Source organism: Agelaius tricolor, unplaced genomic scaffold (assembly GCF_023055355.1).
Source record: "Agelaius tricolor isolate 1412-34295 unplaced genomic scaffold, bAgeTri1.0.p SCAF_169, whole genome shotgun sequence".
NCBI classification, from domain to species: domain Eukaryota; kingdom Metazoa; phylum Chordata; class Aves; order Passeriformes; family Icteridae; genus Agelaius; species Agelaius tricolor.
The window spans coordinates 39,087-59,249 of NW_027269429.1; the positions used below are offsets into that span (position 1 = coordinate 39,087).

Sequence of the window (20,163 nt, forward strand, 5' to 3'; positions counted from 1 at the left end):
CATTTTGGGGCCAGTTTCAGGGGATTTGGGGATACATTCAGAGCCCATTTTGGGGCCAGTTTGGGGATTTTGGGGTCCATTTTGGGGCCGGTTTGGGGATTTCGGGGCCGCTCTCGGGGTCCTGACGCCGCCATTGCCCCGGCCCCGCCTCCGCGCCTTCCCGCCTTCGCGCCCCTTCCGCCAGCGCGCGCTCTGATTGGCTGCCGCGCCTCTGGCCCCGCCTCCCCCACACCCCCATTGGCCGCCGGCCGCGCCGCCATTGGCCAAACCCCTCCCCGCCCCGCCCGTCTCCCTCACCTCTCGCCTCTGATTGGCTCTCCCGTTGCCCACTCCCCGGCTCCCATTGGCCGCCGCTGCCGCGCCGGCGCGTTGCCGTACAGCAACATGGCGGCGTCCATGGCGGCCCGAGCGGTGGCCTGGGGGCTCCGGCGGGCCCGGGCCGCGACCCCCGGGACCCCCGGGACCCCCGCGCCGCCCGCCGGGCCCCGCCGCGCCCTGGGCGGCCCCGCCGCGGGCTCCGACACGGCCGCGGTGCTGCGGGAGCGGCTGCGGCAGCGCCAGGTGCGGACACGGCGGGGGCGGGCGGGGCGGGCCCGGGGGGCTGCGGGACCCCCGAGAGTCACCAGGTGTGCCCAGGTGTGCCCCGGGTGTGCCCAGGTGTGCCCCTGCTGTCCCCAGGTGTCCCCTCTCTCACCCGTGTGTGTCTCACCTGTCCCAGGTGTCCAGCGCCCCCCCTCAGGACGAGGATCCCCAGTCCCGGGGGTCTCAGGGGTCCCTGCGGCTCCTGGCTCTGCGCCTGGGGGGGCTCCTGGCGGCCACCGGAGGCGCGGCCGTGCTCTACGTGTTCGGTGAGTGACACGGGGGTCACCAAAAGGTCCCCAAAATGTCCCCAGGTGTCACCAAAATGTCCCCAAAATGTCCCCAGGTGTCACCTAAATGTCCCCAAAATGTCCCCAGGTGTCACCTAAAGGGTCCCCAACGTCCCCAGGTACCACCAGTGTCCTCAAAAATGTCCCTAAAAGGGTCACCAATGTCCCCCAACATGTCCCCAAAAGGGTCCCCAAATGTCCCCAAAAGGGTCACCAATGTCCCCTAAAAGTGTCACCAAAAGTGTCACTAGTGTCCCCAAAAATATCCCCCAAATGTCCCCAGGTACCACCAATGTCCCCAAATGTCCTCAGGTGTGCCCAAAAGGGTCACCAGTGTCCCCAAAAGTCCCCAAAGGTGTCCCCTAAAATGTCCCCAAAAATGTCCCAAAATGATCCCAAAAGGGTCCCCAAAAATGCCACCAAATATATCCCTAAATGTCCCCAAAAGTGTCCCCAAAGGTGTCCCCAGAAGCGTCCCCAATGTCCCCATCCGCCCCTGGGACACTGCAGGGACACTCATCAGTGTCCCCAGGTGTCCCCAATGTCCCCAATGTCCCCAATGTCCCCCAATGTCCCCAGGTGTCCCCAATGTCCCCAATGTCCCCCAATGTCCCCAATGTCCCCATTTCCCCCCCCAGGCAGCAACTCCGTGGACGAGCACGGGGACAAGGTGAGGTGACAACGGGGGCAGGGGGGTGACAATCGGGGACAATCGGTGACAATTGTCCCCAGAGGGGGGTGGCAGCTCCCCGCAGGGGGGTGGGGTGGTCCTTTTGTCACTTCTGTCGCTTTTTTGTCACTTCTGTCGCTTTTTCGTCCGTTTTTTGTCACTTCTGTCGCTTTTTTGTCACTTCTGTCGCTTTTTCGTCCGTTTTTTGTCACTTTTGTCGCTTTTTTGTCGCCGGGAGCCGCTTCCTGCCGCCCAGGGGCAGGGGCGGGGACATCTGGGCACATCAAAGGAGGTGGCCGAGGGTGACAATGACCCGGGAGGGGACAACAGGACGTGAGGGGCCCGGTGTCACCTCCCTGTGAATTGTCACCGTGCCCCGGGGCTGGCCCTGTCCCCTCTGGGTCCCCTTTTGGGGGTGCCACCTCAATGTCCCCTCATTGTCCCCACAAAATGTCCCCTCAATGTCCCCCAAAAATGTCCCCTCTCTGTTCCCTCAATGTCCCCTCATTGTCCCCTCAATGTCCCTTCAATGTCCCCTCAATATCCCGCAAAAATGTCCCCTCAATGTCCCCTCAATGTCCTCTCTCTGTCCCCTCATTGTCCCCTCCCTGTCCCCTCAATGTCCCCACAAAATGTCCCCACATTGTCTGCCCAAAATGTCCCCCCAATGTCCCCTCAATATCCCCCCAAAATGTCCCCTCAATGTCCGCCCAAAATGTCCCCTCATTGTCCCCACAAAATGTCCCCTCAATGTCCCCCAAAAATGTCCCCTCAATGTCCCCTCATTGTCCCCTCAATGTCCCCACAAAATGTCCCCACAAAATGTCCCCACAAAATGTCCCCTCTCTGTCCCCTCCCTGTCCCCTCATTGTCCCCCAATGTCCCCCCAGTGTCCCCTCTCTGTCCCCACAGATCCCCGATGAGTTTGACAATGGTGAGTGACCCTGGCAGGGGACAGGGAGGTGACGGTGCCACCCCCCCGGTGTCCCCTCAATGTCCCCTCAATGTCCCCTCAGTGCCACCCCCGGTGTCCCCTCAATGTCCCCCCAGTGCCACCCCCCAGTCCCTTTCAGGAGTGACCCGAAAGGGGAGGGGGGAGGGGGACACTGCCACCTTTGGGGGGGGGTCTTTGTCCCTTTTGTCCCCTCTGGGGGGGTCCCTGTCCCTTTTTTGGGGGGTCTCAGTCCCCTCTGTTCCCTCTGGGTCTCCCTGTCCCCGCTTTGTCCCTTTTTGGGGGGGGTCTCTGTCCCCTCTGTCCCTTTAGCGGGGTCCTTGTCCCTTTTTTGGGGGGGGTCCCTGGGGGTCCCTGTCCCTTTTTTGGGGATCCCTGTCCCTGCTGTCCCTTTTCGGGGGTCCCTGTCCCTTTTTGGGGGGTTCTGGGGGGGGGGGGGGTCCCTGTCCCTTTTTGGGGGTCCCTGTGCCTCCTGTCCCTTTTTGGGGTGTCCCTGTCCCTTTTTGGGGGGTCCTTGGGGGTCCCTGTCCCTTTTGGGTGTCCCTGTCCCTTTTTGGGTGTCCCTGTCCCCTCTGCCCCTTTTTGGGGGGGTCCTTGGGTGTCCCTGTCCCTTTTTGGGGTGTCCCTGTCCCTTTTTGGGTGTCCCTGTCCCCTCTGTCCCTTTTTGGGGGGGTCCTTGGGGGTCCCTGTCCCTTTTCGGGGGTCCCGGTGCCCCCGGGGGTCTCACGGGGGCTCCCCCAGACCCCGTTGGGATCCGGCACCTGCGCAGAACCTTCAAATACTTCAAGGACTACAGGCAGGTGAGGCTGGGGGGAATGGGGGGAACTGGGGGGTCCTGGGGGGATTTGGGGGGGATTTGGGGGGTCCTGGGGGGGATTTGGGGGGTCTGGGGGGATCTGGGGGGTCCCAGGGTGGGTCTGGGGGTCTGGGGGGTCCTGGGGGGGTCTCTGGGGGGTCCCAGGGGTCCCCGGGGTTGGGGGTGGCCCCAGCCTGGGGAAGGGGACGAGGGTGGGGGGTCCTGGGGCGACCTCGAGTTTGGGGTCCCTGTCCCCATCTGGGGTCTCTATCCCCATTTTTGGGGTCCCTATCCCCATTTTGGGGGTCCCTATCTCCATTTTGGGGTCCCTGTCCCCATTTCTGGGGTCCCTATCCCCATTTTGGGGTCCCTGTCCCCATTTTTGAGGTCTCTATCCCCATTTTTGGGGTCTCTATCCCCATTTTGGGGTCCCTGTCCCCATTTTGGGGTCTCTCTCCCCATTTTTGGGCTCCCCGTGCCCATTTTTGGGGTCTCTCTCCCCATTTCTGGGGTCTCTATCCCCATTTTGGGGTCCCTGTGCCCATTTTTGGGGTCCCTATCCCCATTTTTGGGGTCTCTATCCCCATTTTTGGGGTCCCTATCCCCATTTTGGTGTCCCTATCCCCATTTTGAGGTCTCTATCCCCATTTCTGGGGTCTCTCTCCCCATTTTGGGGTCTCTATCCCCATTTTTGGGGTCCCTATCCCCATTTTTGGTGTCCCCATCCCCATTTTGGGGTCTCTCTCCCCATTTTTGGGGTCCCCGTGCCCCCCAGATGATCATCGAGCCCACCAGCCCCAAGCTGCTGCCGGACCCTCTGCGGGAGCCCTACTACCAACCGCCCTACACGCTGGTGATCGAGCTCACGGGGGTCCTGCTGCACCCCGAGTGGTCGGTGAGGGACCCCAAAAACCCCAAAAAACACCCCAAAAATACCCCCAAAACCCAAAAATCCCCAAAAACCTAACCCCCGCCTCAAAAAACAGCCTAAAACCAGCCCAAAAACCCCCAGAAACATCACAGAGCTCACGGGGGTCCTGCTGCACCCCGAGTGGTCGGTGAGGGACCCAAAAACCCCAAAAAACACCCCAAAAACACCCCAAAAATCCCAAAATCCAAAAATCCCCAAAATCCCAAAAAAGAGCTAAACAACCCCAAAAAAAACACCCTAAAACCAGCCCAAAAACCCCAAAATCCAAAAAAAAACTAAATGCCCCCAAAAAACACCCTAAAACCACCCCAAAAACCCTGAAACCCCAAAATCCCCCAAAACCCCTGAAACGCCAAAAACTCAAAATCCGCAAAACGCCAAAACCTCGGAAATGCCCAAAACCCCAAAACTGGCCCTTTTTGAGGTGGTTTTGGGGCCATTTTCGGGGTGGTTTTGGGGCCATTTTTGGGGTGGTTTTGGGGCCATTTTCGGGGTGGTTTTGGGGCCATTTTTGGGGTGGTTTTGGGGCCATTTTTGGGGTGGTTTTGGGGCCGTTTTCATGGCCGTTTTTGGGGCCATTTTGTGCCTTTTGAGCCATTTTCCAACCTCTCAAACCCCCTCAGATCTCCTCGATTTCCCCCCAAAGAAAAACCCCCAGACCCCAATCCCAGGCCCCCAAAACCGCCCGAATTTGCCCCCAAAATCACCGGAATTTGCCCAAAATCACCGGAATTTGCCCAAAACCGCCGGAATTTGCCCCAAACGCAGCTGGTGACGGGCTGGAGGTTCAAGAAGCGCCCGGGCATCGAGCACCTCCTGCAGCAGCTGGCGCCGCTCTACGAGATCGTGGTGTTCACCTCCGAGACCGGCATGGTGAGGGGCTTTGGGGTGAATTCGGGGGGATTTGGGGCTTTTTACAGCGGGGCTCGGGTGCTCAGGGATGGCCCAAAATGTCTGTGAAAAAATCGGCCCAAAATCAGCCCAAAATTCCTGAAAAAACAGAACAAAATCAGCTCAAAATCCCCCAAAAAACAGAACAAAACCAGCTCAAAGTTCCCGAAAAAACACAACAAAATCGGCCCAAAATCAGCCCAAAAAACACAACAAAATCGGCCCAAAATCAGCTCAAAATTCCCAAAGAAACACAACAGAATCAGCCCAAAAATTCCTGAAAAAACACAACAAAATCGGCCCAAAATCAGCCCAAAAAACACAACAAAATCAGCCCAAAATCAGCCCAAAATTCCCGAAAAAACAGAACAAAATCAGCTCAAAATCAGCCCAAAAAACAGAACAAAATCGGCCCAAAATCAGCCCAAAATTCCTGAAAAAACAGAACAAAATTGGCCCAAAATCAGCCCAAAATCCACCCAAAAAACACAACAAAATCAGCCCAAAATGCCCCCGAAAAACAGAACAAAACCAGCCCAAAATCCCCAAAAAAAACACCCCAAAACCACAACAAAATCAGTTCAAAATCCACCCAAAAAACAGAACAAAATCAGCCCAAAATTCCCCCAAAAAACAGAACAAAATCAGCTCAAAATCAGCCCAAAATTCCTGAAAAAACAGAACAAAACAAGCTCAAAATTCCTGAAAAAACGCAACAAAATCAGCCCAAAACCCACAACAAAATCGGCCCAAAATCAGCTCAAAATTCCTGAAAAAACAGAACAAAATCAGCTCAAAAGCAGCCCAAAAAACACAACAAAATCAGCCCAAAACCAGCCCAAAATTCCCGAAAAAACACAACAAAATCGGCCCAAAATCCACCCAAAAACCACAACAAAATCGGCCCAAAATCAGCCCAAAAAACACAACAAAATCAGCCCAAAATCAGCCCAAAATTCCTGAAAAAACAGAACAAAACAAGCCCAAAATTCCCGAAAAAACACAACAAAATCAGCTCAAAATTAGCCCAAAATACAGAGCAAAATCAGCCCAAAATTCCTGAACAATCAGCCCAAAACAAGCTCAAAATTCCCGAAAAAAACACAACAAAATCAGCTCAAAATTCCCCAAAAAAACAGAACAAAATCAGCTCAATATCCCTGAAAAAACACAACAAAATCAGCCCAAAATTCCCGAAAAAACACAACAAAACCAGCTCAAAATTCCCGAAAAAACACAACAAAATCAGCTCAAAATCCACCCAAAAACCACAACAAAACCAGCTCAAAATCCACCCAAAAAACAGAACAAAATCAGCCCAAAATCCCCCCAAAAAACCACCCCAAAATCAGCCCAAAATTCCCGAAAAAAACACAACAAAATCAGCTCAAAATGCCCCCAAAAAACTCCTCCCCATCTGCATTTTGGGGGCAGTTTGGAGGATTTTTGGGGGTTATTTTAGGATTATTTTAGGATTATTTTAGGATTATTTTGGGGTGTGTTTTCGGGAAGGATTTGGGATAAATTAAACCCCTCCCCGGCTGCATTTTGGGGAATTTTTTTGGGGTTATTTTGGGGCTATTTCGGGGGATTTTGGGATTTTTTGGGGACGAGATTTAGAGAAGGAAAAATCCTCCCCGGCTGCATTTTGGGGCAAGTTTGGAGGATTTTTTGGGGGGTTATTTTAGGATTATTTTGGGGTTATTTTAGGATTATTTTAGGATTATTTTGGGGTGTGGTTTTGGGAAGGATTTGGGATAACTCAAACCCCTCCCCGGCTGCGTTTTGGGGCCAGTTTGGGATTTTTTGGGGAAGCTGCCGGGAAGAATCGGGGATCCCATTGTGGAGGGGACCCGGGGTGCCCCAAAACCGCCAGAAACGACCCCAAAACTGCCGGAAACAACCCCAAAACCCCAGAAATGACCCCAAAAACCCTGGAAATGACCCCAAAACCCCCGAAATTACCCAAAAACCCCAGAAATGACCCCAAAACCCCCGAAATGACCCAAAAACCCCAGAAACGACCCCAAAACCCCAGAAATGACCCCAAACCCCGTAAATGACCCAAAAACCCCAGAAATGACCCCAAAACCCCAGAAATGACCCAAAACGGCCATAAATGACCCAAAAACCCCGTAAATGACCCAAAAAACCCCAGAAACGACCCCAAAACCCCGGAAATGACCCTAAAAACCCCAGAAACGACCCCAAAACCCCGGAAATGACCCAAAAACCCCGGAAATGACCCCAAGAACCCCAGAAATGACCCAAAACCCCCAGAAATGACCCAAAAACCCCATAAATGACCCAAAAACCCCGGAAATGACCCCAAAACCCCCGCAGACGGCGTTCCCGCTGATCGACAGCATCGACCCGCACGGCTTCGTGTCCTACCGGCTCTTCCGCGACGCCACGCGCTACATGGACGGGCAGCACGTCAAGGTGGGCCCGCTTTGGGGCGAAAAACACGGGGTTTGGGCAAAAACCGCAGGTTTGGGGTGAAAAACACGGGGTTTGGGCAAAAACCGCAGAGTTTGGGGTGAAAAACACGGGGTTTGGGCAAAAATCACAGATCTGGGGTGAAAAACACGGGGTTTGGGCAAAAACCACAGATATGGGGCGAAAAACACGGGGTTTGGGCAAAAACCTCAGAGTTTGGGTGAAAAACACGGGGTTTGGGTAAAAACCACAGAGTTTGGGGCGAAAAACACGGGGTTTGGGCAAAAACCACAGAGTTTGGGTGAAAACCCCGGGTTTTGGGGTGAAAATCACAGATCTGGGGTGAAAACCCCGGGGTTTGGGCAAAAATCACAGATCTGGGGTGAAAACCCCGGGTTTTGGGGTGAAAGTCCCAGATTTGGGGTGAAAATCACAGATCTGGGGTGAAAAACACAGGGTTTGGGCAAAAACCTCAGATCTGGGTGAAAATACCGGGTTTGGGTTGAAAACCCTGGGTTTTGGGTGAAAATCCCGGGTTTTGGGTGAAAATCCCAGATTTGGGGTGAAAATCCCCAATTTTGGTGTGTAAATCCCCGATTTTGGGGCGTAAATCCCCGATTTTGGGGCGAAAATCCCCAATTTTGGTGTGAAAATCCCCGATTTTGGGGCGAAAACCCCCGGTTTTGGGTCTGTCCAGGACATCTCGTGCCTGAACCGGGACCCGGCGCGCGTGGTCGTGGTCGATTGGCGCCGGGACTCGTTCCGGCTGCAGCCGCACAACGGCCTGGCCCTGCCGCGCTGGGACGGCGCCTCCGAGGACCGCGCGCTCTTCGACCTGGCCGCCTTCCTCAAGAGTGGGTGAAATGACCCAAAAATGCCCTGAAATGACCCAAAAATGCCCTGAAATAACCCAAAAACTCCTTTAAACCCAGCCCGAATTAACCCAAACTCAGCCAAACCCACCCAAACCCCAAAGGCCCCGAGGACTGGGCCCTCTTCGACCTGGCTGCCTTCCTCAAGAGTGGGTGAAATGACCCAAAATAACCCAAAAATGCCCTGAAATGACCCAAAAATGCCCGGAAATGACCCAAAAATGCCTTTAAACCTGCCCCAAATCAACCCAGAATGCACCAAACCCAGCCCGAATTAACCCAAACTCACCCAAACCCCAGTGGCTCCGAGGACCGCGCCCTCTTCGACCTGGCTGCTTTCCTCAAGAGTGGGTGAAATGAGCCAAAAATGCCCTGAAATGACCCAAAAATGCCCTGAAATAACCCAAAAATGCCTTTAAACCTGCCCCAAATCAACCCAGAATGCACCAAACCCAGCCCGAATTAACCCAAACTCACCCAAACCCCAGCGCCTCCGAGGACCGGGCGCTCTTTGACCTGGCTGCTTTCCTCAAGAGTGGGTGAAACCGACCCAAAATGACCCAAAATCCACCCCAAAACTCCTTTAAACCCATCCCGAATTAACCCAGAATGCACCAAACCCAGCCAAACCCACCCCAAATTAACCCAAACCCCAAAGGCTCCGAGGACCGGGCGCTCTTCGACCTGGCTGCTTTCCTCAAGAGTGGGTGAAATGACCCAAAAATGCCCTGAAATAACCCAAAAATGCCTTTAAACCTGCCCCAAATTAACCCAATCCCACCCAAACCCCAACGGCTCCGAGGACCGGGCGCTCTTCAACCTGGCTGCTTTCCTCAAGAGTGGGTGAAACCGACCCAAAATAACCCAAAAATGCCTTTAAATCCAGCCCGAATTAACCCAAATTAACCCAAACCCAGCCCGAATTAACCCAAATCCCAGTGGCTCCGAGGACCGGGCGCTCTTCAACCTGGCTGCTTTCCTCAAGAGTGGGTGAAACCGACCCAAAATAACCCAAAAATGCCCTGAAATGCCCTGAAATGACCCAAAAATGCCTTTAAACCCAGCCCGAATTAACCCAAATTAACCCAAACCCAGCCCGAATTAACCCAAACCCAGCCAAACCCACCCCAAACCCATCCAAATCCCAACGGCTCCGAGGACCGCGCCCTCTTCGACCTGGCTGCTTTCCTCAAGAGTGGGTGAAACCGACCCAAAAATGCCCTGAAATGACCCAAAATAACCCAAAAATGCCTTTAAACCCAGCCCGAATTAACCCAAACCCAGCCCGAATTAACCCAAACCCCAACAGCTCCGAGGACTGCGCCCTCTTCGACCTGGCTGCTTTCCTCAAGAGTGGGTGAAACCGACCCAAAAATGCCCTGAAATGACCCAAAAACGCCTTTAAATGACCCAAAAACTCCTTTAAACACAGCCCAAATTAACCCAGATTCACCCAAACCCACCCCAAACTCACCCAAATCCCAACGGCTCCGAGGACCGCGCCCTCTTCGACCTGGCTGCCTTCCTCAAGAGTGGGTGAAATGACCCAAAAATGACCTGAAATGCCCCGAAATGACCCAAAAATGCCTTTAAACCTGCCCCAAATCAACCCAGAATGCACCAAACCCAGCCCGAATTAACCCAAACTCACCCAAACCCCAGCGGCTCCGAGAACCGCGCCCTCTTCGACCTGGCTGCTTTCCTCAAGAGTGGGTGAAATGACCCAAAAATGCCCTGAAATGACCCAAAATAACCCAAAAATGCCTTTAAACCCAGCCCGAATTCACCCAAACCCAGCCCGAATTAACCCAAATCCCAGCGGCTCCGAGGACCGGGCCCCTCTTCGACCTGGCTGCCTTGTTGCCGTTATGGCCTAGCGACCTGGTTCGGGAGGTCCGGCACGGTGACCCAAGGCCCAGGGTCACTCGGTCCAATGCTACATACACCAATGTGGTGGACAGCAAAATGGCGTTTATTGAGGGGTCTCAGGGGGTATTTATGGTTTGGGCAGTCTGTGTCATTTCCCTCTGCTCATGTCCGGCCGGGTGTGGCTGGGTACAGAGCAAAGGTCAGACTGCAGGGTGAGGGGGAGCTTCTTATCTACCCGTACAGCCCGAGATCTTCCGCACGCAAGTCCCTAGCTCTCCACATTTCCCCCCCCCTCATGATTAGTAAAAATCTTATAAAGTTATAAAATGTAAAGGTTACAAAATTTCATGGGTTAGTAGAATTAGCGTAAAATCGTAAGTGTGTTAGTAAGTGGCACGCCTTAGAGTAATTGTCGGCGCTCGAGAAACAAAATGTTAGCCGTTTCCAAACGCCTTTTAACAAATAGCACCAGTTTGTTTAACATGCAAGGCCCAAAGATTAGGGTTAGTAAGATTATAGTGACTGGGCCTATGAGGGTAGAAATCAGGGTGGTGAGCCATGGAGACCGGTTGAACCACGACTCGAACCAGCCCTGTTGAGCTTCTCTATCTGCTTTCCTTAGGTTTAGCCGATTCCTCAGTTCGGCCATGGAGTCTCTGACGACTCCGGTGTGGTCTGCATAAAAGCAGCATTCCTCTTTCAAGGCAGCACACAGGCCTCCTTGCTGCATGAATAAGAGGTCCAGTCCTCTCCTGTTTTGGAGGACAACCTCTGAGAGTGAGGAAAGGGATTTTTCCAGGGAAGAGATGGATTTCTCGATCCTTTGCAAGTCCTCATCAACTGTCATCTGCAGTTGTGCCAGTCCCTGATGTTGAGTTGCAAGGGACGAGATGCCTGTGGCAGCACCGGTAGCTCCTAAACCGAGGAGCATTGCGATGGTGATGCCTGTTATCACCTCTCGTTTGTAGAGCCGGTTGGGTTCCTCGAGCAAGCGGTACACCTCTTCTTCCTGGAGATACAGGACTCTGGGGACAATTAGAACTTGGACACAAAAGTCAGTAGAATGATCAAATTTGTCAAGGAGTACACATGGGCTTACCCCGGATTTGTGGCAGACCCACATTCCCGATGCAGCTGGGATCACCCACTGGAACTTCCCTCCCTTAAGTTTGACGAATTCCTTGCAGACGTTGCCCATCTGCTTTGCCAAGGTTGCATTGCCAAAGCATTTGCCCTGGCCCGTAACCTGACTTAGGGTGATACCTCTCCGGGGGGTGTCCCATCTGCATTGGCGTGGATTGTTTGACTTAGAGAAGATGAATGGGAGATCGAAGGCCACACCTTCGTAAAAAGGGGGTTGTGCATCATAGCATAACCAGCATGATTCTGTGAAGTTCGGGTTGGATTGGTTTAACGATAAGAAGGTAGCATTTAACACGCTTAAGAATGGGCTGGAGAGGGTTGGTTTGGTTAAGAGATCGGATGGGGAGACTAGTTTCGACCTTTGTGTTTCGCGGCTAGAACTACCGTTAGCTGCGATCTCTTCCCTGGGTCTACTTACTGCTAGAACCGGATTGGGTCCGACTGATTGGGATACTGAAGCTGGGAGTCTGATAATTTGTATGTTCGCCCAGATGCTGCGGCTAGGGAGATGAGCATACGCTGTCCACACTTTACCTGTGGCCCAGGCATCATGGGTCGGCTGCAGGATTGTCATTATATAACCTGTGCAAGTGTGCTGTTTCAAGCCTCCGGGCATAAGCACATACCCATCTCCGTCATATTTTGGTTCGATACAGCCGTGTGGAGTGTACTTAATTTGCAGGAACTTATCCGGCTGTTGAGGCGTCCATCTATTGCTTATCACAATAGTTTCACAACCCCAGTATCCACAATATCCATGCCCTGGGTAATTACAATAACTTTTTCCTGGGTTGGAAGCAGGGCACCAGTACATCCCAAATACTGTTGTCTCCTGGAATCTGGGGTGCCCTGTATGCATGGGAAAAATGTCTTTTAACCTGAACTCGAAAGATGGGATGTCGGCTGTAACAATTTCTTTGATGACCCCCTCACCTGAGAGATGGCGTAGAACCCACCTGAATGGCTGGTGAGGGTAATGTTTTGTATCTGCTTGTCCTCCGCCTACTAACCCTAGAAACAAGATTACACAGAGATACCGTTGCTGCTTTAACTTTGATGGCGCAAGCTTCTCAGGTGATGTCGGGTTGCTCGTTGGCCTCTCTCTCTTTTCCAGTAGTGGGGAATATGAGGCTCGGGGACGTCCAATGATCCAGTCCTGCAAACAAAGTCTCACAATTCTCATGAGTTTCTCTATGAAGGTCTGGTTTGATAGATTTGAGTGGACACCATTTAATGTCCCCGTCCTTTTTGACAGCCGCATATCCCCGCCCCGTGAGCACCAATCTCCAACCCTGTTCCCACTCCCCTAGTTCGTTTTTGATCACCACCCGCGGGCCTTCCTCTAGCGCCCGAGTGGCCCAGTGTCTCTGAGCAGGACTGTTTGTTTCGTCCCCCCTAGGGAATTGATTTAACGCTAGCAGCGCAGTTGCCAGCATGCGCGCCTGGTCACCCGGGGGAATGGCATTGGTGAAGCCTTCTGCCTTTGCTAGCACTTCCAGCTTAGTTTTCAGAGTCTGGTTTGCTCTTTCGACGATGGCTTGCCCTGTGCTATTATATGGGATGCCATGCACCAAGGCGATGTTCCATTTCGAGGCGAATGCTTGGACTACCTTTGAGATGAAGTTTGGGCCGTTATCTGTTTTGATCTGTTTTGGAACTCCAAGCCATGCCATGGCTGTTAGCCAATGTTGGATGGTCGCTTTGGAATCAGTCTTGAGATGCTGTGTGGCCACAATCATGCCGCTGTACGTATCTACGGTAACCGCGAGCCACGCTCGGGGTTTCAACAGCTGGCATTGTGTAAAGTCTGTTTGCCATATTTCTGAGGCTTTGAGGCCTCTGGGGTTGACGCCACTCGACCACAGTGGTGACTTCTGGCAGTGGGGGCACGTAGCGACGACGTGCTTTGCGTCCACAGTAGAAATCCCGCACCTTTTCGCAAGCGCTTTAGCTCCGATGTGAAGGGATTCGTGCAACTGACGAGCTTCTTTCAGTGTCCATACGCCCTTTGCGGCAGCGTCAGCCTTGTCGTTGCCTATTTGGTAGAATCCCTTGATCGGGTCGTGGCTGTTGACGTGGATGACTGATATGGTGCCTTTCCGTGAATAGAGTGCTTCCTCCAGCATCGTTGCCACTGTGGACACTGACACACCTGGTCCAGACATGGCTAGGCAGAGCTTGGCCACAAATATGGAATCAGTCACAATGTTAATGTGTTCTTCTGGGAACAGTCCGCACGCTAGCACTACAGCTGCTGCTTCAAGCTGTTGGACCGAAAGCGTGGGGTCGGTTGCCTTGACACATTGCCACTGTTCTCCTGACTGCCATACTGCCGCCGCGGTGGAGGTCTGTGATGATGCGTCTGTGAAGATGGTTGGTCCCGCCCGCGGTCGGTCAAGTACTTTTGGTGGGAGGTCGATATCGATGACCGTGAGGAGCCGAGTCCAAGGGGGTTTTTCCGCGTAGCGAATCTCTCCTCCAAAGCCTGTAAGGGCCATGGCTAGATATTCCGATATTGTTGTTGACTGCGCAGAGAGCTGTTTGCGGAGAGGCAAGCTTATCCTGGAAGGTTCGATGCCCAGATGTCTTAGGGCGAGTTTCCTGCCTTTCATGATGAGGCTGCAGAGGCACTCGACTCCCGGGGAAAAGGCACGCGACGGTTTCCCCAAAACCACCCATAGTATTGGTTGGGCCTTGTCAGGGGGTCCTTGGGCTAAGGCTCCCACTCCCCCCTTTTTTGTGAAGTGGACATACAGATCGACTGGAGCACTTGAGTCCCATCTGGTGAGCATGCTCTCTGACATCTGACGTTCGATGAAGTTGAGCGAGCTTACCGCTGCCGGTGTCAGGGTTTTTTGCTCCCATGGGTTCTTCCCTTTCAAGAGGTCATTCAGAGGGTCCATGACCTCGGGAGGAATCAGGACGATGTTGCGGAGCCACTGTAAGGACCCTACCAGCTGTTGCATGTCGTGGAGCGTCTTGATGTCTCGGCGGATTTTCATCTGGGGAGGAGTTATGTAGGAGCTTGTGATTCCCACTCCTAGGAAGGTCACGCACGGTCCCCTTTTTATTTTTGCACTCGCTACCTCAAAGCCATTTGTCCTTAGGGTCTCGGAGATGGTAGACACCAGCTGGTCCACTTGTCTCGTGGATGGTGCGGCGATCAGGATGTCGTCCATGTACTGCACGATGGTTACAGTCGGATTGCTCTGCCGGACTGGTGCTAGCGCTCGGTCCACGGTGATCTGGCAGATGGTCGAGGAGTTGAGCATTCCTTGTGGAAGCATCCTCCATTGGAAGCGTAGGTTGGGCCGCTGGCTGTTCGGGAAGACGATGGAGAAGGCGAAACGCTCCTTGTCGTCTTCGTGCAGGGGAATAGAAAAGAAGCAGTCTTTGATGTCGAGCACTGCACAGGGTTGTCCTTTCGGTATCACAGAGTTCATGGGCAGCGAAGTTTGCACAGGGCCCATAGGCTGGATTCTCTTGTTCACTTCTCGCAAGTCGTGCAGGAGTCGAAAGCCTTCACCAGATCGCTTGGGTATTACGAAGATAGGAGTGTTCCATGGACTCGTGGAGGGTTCTATATGATTCTTGTGTAATTCACGGCTAACTAACTCAATGAGGGCAGTCATTCGAGGCGTTGACAAGGGCCACTGTTCGACCCACACTGGGTCGGCTGATTTCCAAGTCAGCTTGATGGGCAATGGCGGGTACGCGACAGTGGCCCTTAGAATAAATTTGTCACCCTAACATCCAGCAGGGCTAGGGCATCCCTCCCTAGCAAGGGTGGGCAGTTCGACATTACATATACGGTGAGGGTGATAGTTCTTCCCGGTCCTCTCTCGGTGCAGAGGGTTATTGCCACTGGTTGGGTGCTCTTGTGGGCTCGGGACAGCCCTCCAACTCCGCCCACCATGGAGGCTACTTCTAGCTTCCATGGTCGAGGCCAATGTATGTCTGGGATGACGGTGACATCTGACCCTGTGTCCACCCAAAAGGGAAGGCAGATGGCCGAGTCGTCGGAGCTGTTGTGGAGACGACACACTGCCCACACGATCAGTGGGTGTTTCCCCACCTTCGCGGCGAAGGCCACCCATGGGTCCCGTTCCCATGCTTTCATGGCCAAAGCCACCCAGGGGCCTCGGCCCCAGGGAGCGGTTCTTGGTATTCCTGAGGTGCAGATGGGTTTGATTGAGCCATTGGCTGGGCGACAAAGTTGGTCATTCCCTGAGAGGGTGGTGGTGGTGGGCATGAAAGCCGTGTGCCCCATTGGGGGTTGCTGTAGCTGGGCCGCTGCATGTTCCAGGTGGGAGGAGGCTGGATACGGCCCGGCTGCCCCCTCCCTCTCCCGTTTCCCTGATGCCTGGATCTGCATTCCTTAGCTAAATGCCCTTTCTTTCCACATGCCCAGCATGGTCCCCTAGGTCTCCCCTGGCGTGGTGGAGCAGCTGCTGGTGGGCGCCCTGATTGGGGGCAGTTTGTTGCCACGTGCCCAGCTTGGCCACACTTAAAGCATGCCATGACACTCGTTATTGCAGTATGAACTGCTGCTTGAATGGGAGCTAGGTGTTCTTCCTTTGCAACGTGTCTGATCATGGCAGCTAGATTAGACCCTTGCGGCAGTGATCTTAAAATGTCTTTGGTGGCTGAGTTGCATTGCTGGCGCAGGCACTCTGCCAGCACAGGACCCTTTGCCTCTGAGGGTAATGTTGAGGAGTCCAAGGCAGCCTGTAAACGATCCACAAACTGAGTGAAGCTTTCACTCTCACTCTGCTTTATTGTGGACCAAGGCGACGGTTTGGCTATTACTTTGGAAGCAACACGGATGGCTTCTCGGGCAGCACGGGTTGTTGTCATAACCTCATGTGCCCGCAAGCCCTCAGCCTGTGCCTGAGGGGTGATCATTGTAGGGTCTGTGCCCATTAGCCTCTGTATGCTGGAGCCGTGCAGTGGATGGTCTGCCCCTGTTACCAGGGCCAGCTGCTTAATACAGTTATCCTCCCATTCCTGCTTAAAAACGATCATCCCTGCCCCATCAAAAATCATTCTGCAAGTCTGCTTAATATCAAAAGGTAACATGTCATCCCCTCCAAAAACGCTGTCAATGAGTGTGGAAACCATGGCAGAATTAATTCCCCTATCTGCAATTGCTTTAATAATTGCTTGCACGTCTTTCGGGTTTACCGGGGAATAGGTCCTTTGATTCCCGCCGGCTCCCCCCACCCGAACCGGGAACACCAGTTTTGCTGACGGAGTCCATTCAGCACACGCTATTTTTATTTTCCGCCAGTCTGTAAGCGGAGTTCGATCTTTCTCCGATATCTCCTTCACCCATGCAGGAGCGCTGTGGCTAGTGACCCTGTATGCCGCTGCTCTCCTTCTGTTAAAACCCGAATCCGAGTCGGAACTCCCCGATCCCCTCTCGAGCTCGGAGCTCGAGTCCGAGTCCGAGTCGGAAGTCGACTGGCCGGACGTTTCCGGGCTGCTCTGCCTTTTTCTCGGGCTCCGACCCCGCCCCTTCTTGCGGGGGTCGGGCCGTTCCCTCCCCCTGGGGTCCCCCCGCCTCCTGCTGGGGGAGGTCCTTGCCCTATAAGGACCTGATGTGAACTGAGCGCTCTGATTGGCCTTACGCTCCTCCGCGGGGGCCACCCCATCACCCCGCTCGCCCGCGCATGCGTTGTTAAGCAGGCTGACTGCATTTCCGCCCCCCGTGTTCTCCTTTCCGCCCTGAACATGCGGTTCGGCGCCATTTTCAAACGGATATGGAGGGGGTGCGCTTTTATCCACCCCTTTGGGGTCCGGCAATTTCGCCGCCTCCAGCGCTTCTTCCATTAACCCCCGCCAAAACGCCCGCGCGTGTTCCCCCCCTGATGGTAAGGAGGTCTGCTCGGGGGAATCCGGCGCTCGCGGTTCCGCGGTGCCGATCTGATCGAAGCCCTCTGCGGTCTGCGTTGCCGCGCTCACCCCCAACTGCGGCGTGGCTAATAACCAAGCCTGCGCGGCTTTCCAGGTCTCCTGCTCTTCTCTAGCTTTCTGCAGAGCCTGCACGACTCTGCCCCATGACTTTAGAGCTTTCCCTGAGCCTGAGGAAATAGTCTCCTCAGCTAAAACCTTCGTACAAGTATCCCACATCTCCGGATGGAGAATATCCACCGGGCTGTCTATCGCCCCCAGCTTAATAAGTCTCGGTATAGCAAGACATAAATCTTTTAGCTTACAATCAATCCCCCATTGAGCATGCATCTGAGTTACGACCTTCGCTATGGCTTCCATGGTCCACGCTGGTCCGGGGGCGTCCCCCCCGCTGCACTAGGCCTGCTGTGCAGCCGCCGGTCCCCTGTCCAGGCGAAATCCCGAACTCCGGGCGCTGCAATTTTCCCGGGTTTCGGCACCAGATGTTGCCGTTATGGCCTAGCGACCTGGTTCGGGAGGTCCGGCACGGTGACCCAAGGCCCAGGGTCACTCGGTCCAATGCTACATACACCAATGTGGTGGACAGCAAAATGGCGTTTATTGAGGGGTCTCAGGGGGTATTTATGGTTTGGGCAGTCTGTGTCATTTCCCTCTGCTCATGTCCGGCCGGGTGTGGCTGGGTACAGAGCAAAGGTCAGACTGCAGGGTGAGGGGGAGCTTCTTATCTACCCGTACAGCCCGAGATCTTCCGCACGCAAGTCCCTAGCTCTCCACACTGCCTTCCTCAAGAGTGGGTGAAACCGACCCAAAAATGCCCCAAAATGACCCAAAAATGCCCTGAAATGACCCAAAATAACCCAAAAATGCCTCTAAACCTGCCCCAAATCAACCCAAACCCAGCCCAAATTAACCCAAACCCATCCAAATCCCAACGGCTCCGAGGACCGGGCCCTCTTTGACCTGGCCGCCTTCCTCAAAAATGGGTGAAACTGCCCCAAAATAACCCAAAAAATGCCTTTAAACCCAGCCCAAATTAACCCAAACCCACCCCAAATTAACCCAAACCCACCCCAAATTAACCCAGAATTCACCTAAACCCACCCAAAACCCACCCAGAACCCACCCAAAATCCACCCAAACCCACCCCAAATCCCTGAATCCCACCCCAAACCCAGATCCGCCCGGTTTTGCCCGAAATCGCTGGGTTTCAGCCCAAATTCCGCCCGCAGCCATCGCCCTCAGCGGGGTCGAGGACGTGCGCTCGGTGCTGCAGAATTATTCCCACGAGGACGATCCCCTGGCGGCCTTCCTGAGGCGCAGGACACGCCTCGAGGAGGTGAGGGGGCAAAAACACACCTGGGGGCACCCAAAAACACACCTGGGCACACCTGGGGGCACCTGGGGATACCTGGGCACCCAAAAACACACCTGGGGGCACCCAAAAACACACCTGGGCATCCCCTGGCGGCCTTCCTGAGGCGCAGGACACGCCTCGAGGAGGTGAGGGGGAAAAAACACACCTGGGGACACCCAAAATACACCTGGGCACACCTGGGCACACCTGGGAGGGGATGGGGACACACCTGGGGGCACCTGGGCATCCCCTGGCGGCCTTCCTGAGGTGCAGGACACACCTCGAGGAGGTGAGGGCACACCTGGGCACACCTGGGCGGGGATGGGGACACACCTGGGGGCACCTCGGGGGGGATGGGGACACACCTGGGCACACCTGGCGGCGTTCCAGAGACACAGGACACACCTGGAGCAGGTGAGGTCACACCTGGGCTCTCACCTGTCCCTCCCCTGCAGGAGGAGCAGCAGCGCCTGGCCGAGCTGGCCCAGGGGTTGGGCACACACCTGGGGGTTACCTGGCACACACCTGTGTCTCACCTGTCTCTCACCTGTCCCCCCCCCACAGGAGGAGCAGCAGCGCCTGGCCGAGCTGGCAGGGGTTAGGCACACACCTGGGGGTTACCTGGGCACACCTGTCCCTCACCTGTGTCTCACCTGTCCCCCCCCCACAGGAGGAGCAGCAGCGCCTGGCCGAGCTGGCAGGGGTTGGGCACACCTGGGGGTATCTGGGGGTTACCTGGCACACACCTGGGGGTTACCTGGGCACACCTGTCCCTCACCTGTCCCTCACCTGTCCCTCACCTGCAGGAGGAGCAGCAGCGCCTGGCCGAGCTGGCCCAGGGGTTGGGCACACCTGGGGGTTACCTGTCCCTCACCTGTCTCTCACCTGTCCCTCACCTGTCCCTCACCTGTCCCCCCCCCGCAGGAGGAGCAGCAGCGCCTGGCCGAGCTGGCCCAGGGCAAGAAAGCGCCCGGGGCCTTCCTGGGCTCCCTCGCCGGGCGCCTCTGGCCGCGCTCCAAGCAGCAGTGACGTCACCGGCGGCGCCATCGATGACGTCATCGCACCGCGACCTCATCACCCGCGGGGGGGGGGGGGAGAGGGGGAGGCACGGAATTCCCGCCCTTCCCCCTTCCCCTCCCCCACCCCGAATTCCCGCGCGGGGGGGGGGGGGGGGGAGGGGAATGGGGGAGGGGCCCGGGGGGGGTCCCGGCCCCGTTTTGGGGCGAATAAAGGCGGAAATGGAGCTCCGGGGGTGCCCTGGTGGATTTGGGGTGAAACCCGCGGGTTTGGGATGTTTGGGGGCGAATTCCCCGTTTTGGGGCAAAATCCCCCGGTTTTGGGGCAAAATCCCACGGTTTTGGGGGCGAATTCCCCGTTTTGGGGCCAAATCCCCCATTTTGGGGGTGAATTCCCCCGTTTTGGGGCAAAATCCCCCATTTTGGGGCAAAATCCCACGTTTTTGGG

The 20,163-nt window shown here is 55.0% G+C and overlaps 1 protein-coding gene across 1 annotated transcript; it reads left to right on the forward strand.

Moving 5' to 3' along the window:
• The first annotated feature begins 350 nt into the window (after window positions 1-350).
• Window positions 351-19,942, forward strand: TIMM50 (translocase of inner mitochondrial membrane 50). The gene is made up of 11 exons (XM_071420878.1): window positions 351-561; window positions 719-848; window positions 1,508-1,539; window positions 2,452-2,473; window positions 3,233-3,291; window positions 4,063-4,182; window positions 4,987-5,091; window positions 7,453-7,551; window positions 8,246-8,402; window positions 18,575-18,681; window positions 19,624-19,942. The coding sequence occupies exons 1-11, from the start codon at window positions 385-387 to the stop codon at window positions 19,726-19,728; spliced, it is 1,113 nt and encodes a 370-aa protein (XP_071276979.1). The 5' UTR covers window positions 351-384; the 3' UTR covers window positions 19,729-19,942.
• Window positions 19,943-20,163: the final 221 nt, after the last annotated feature.

Coding starts and splice junctions, on each gene's coding strand:
- TIMM50 (XM_071420878.1), top strand. CDS start 385: ATGGCGGCGTCCATGGCGGCCCGAGCGGTGGCCTGGGGGCTCCGGCGG. Junction 2,474..3,232: donor CCCCGATGAGTTTGACAATG/GTGAGTGACCCT, acceptor GGGCTCCCCCAG/ACCCCGTTGGGATCCGGCAC. Junction 3,292..4,062: donor ACTTCAAGGACTACAGGCAG/GTGAGGCTGGGG, acceptor CGTGCCCCCCAG/ATGATCATCGAGCCCACCAG.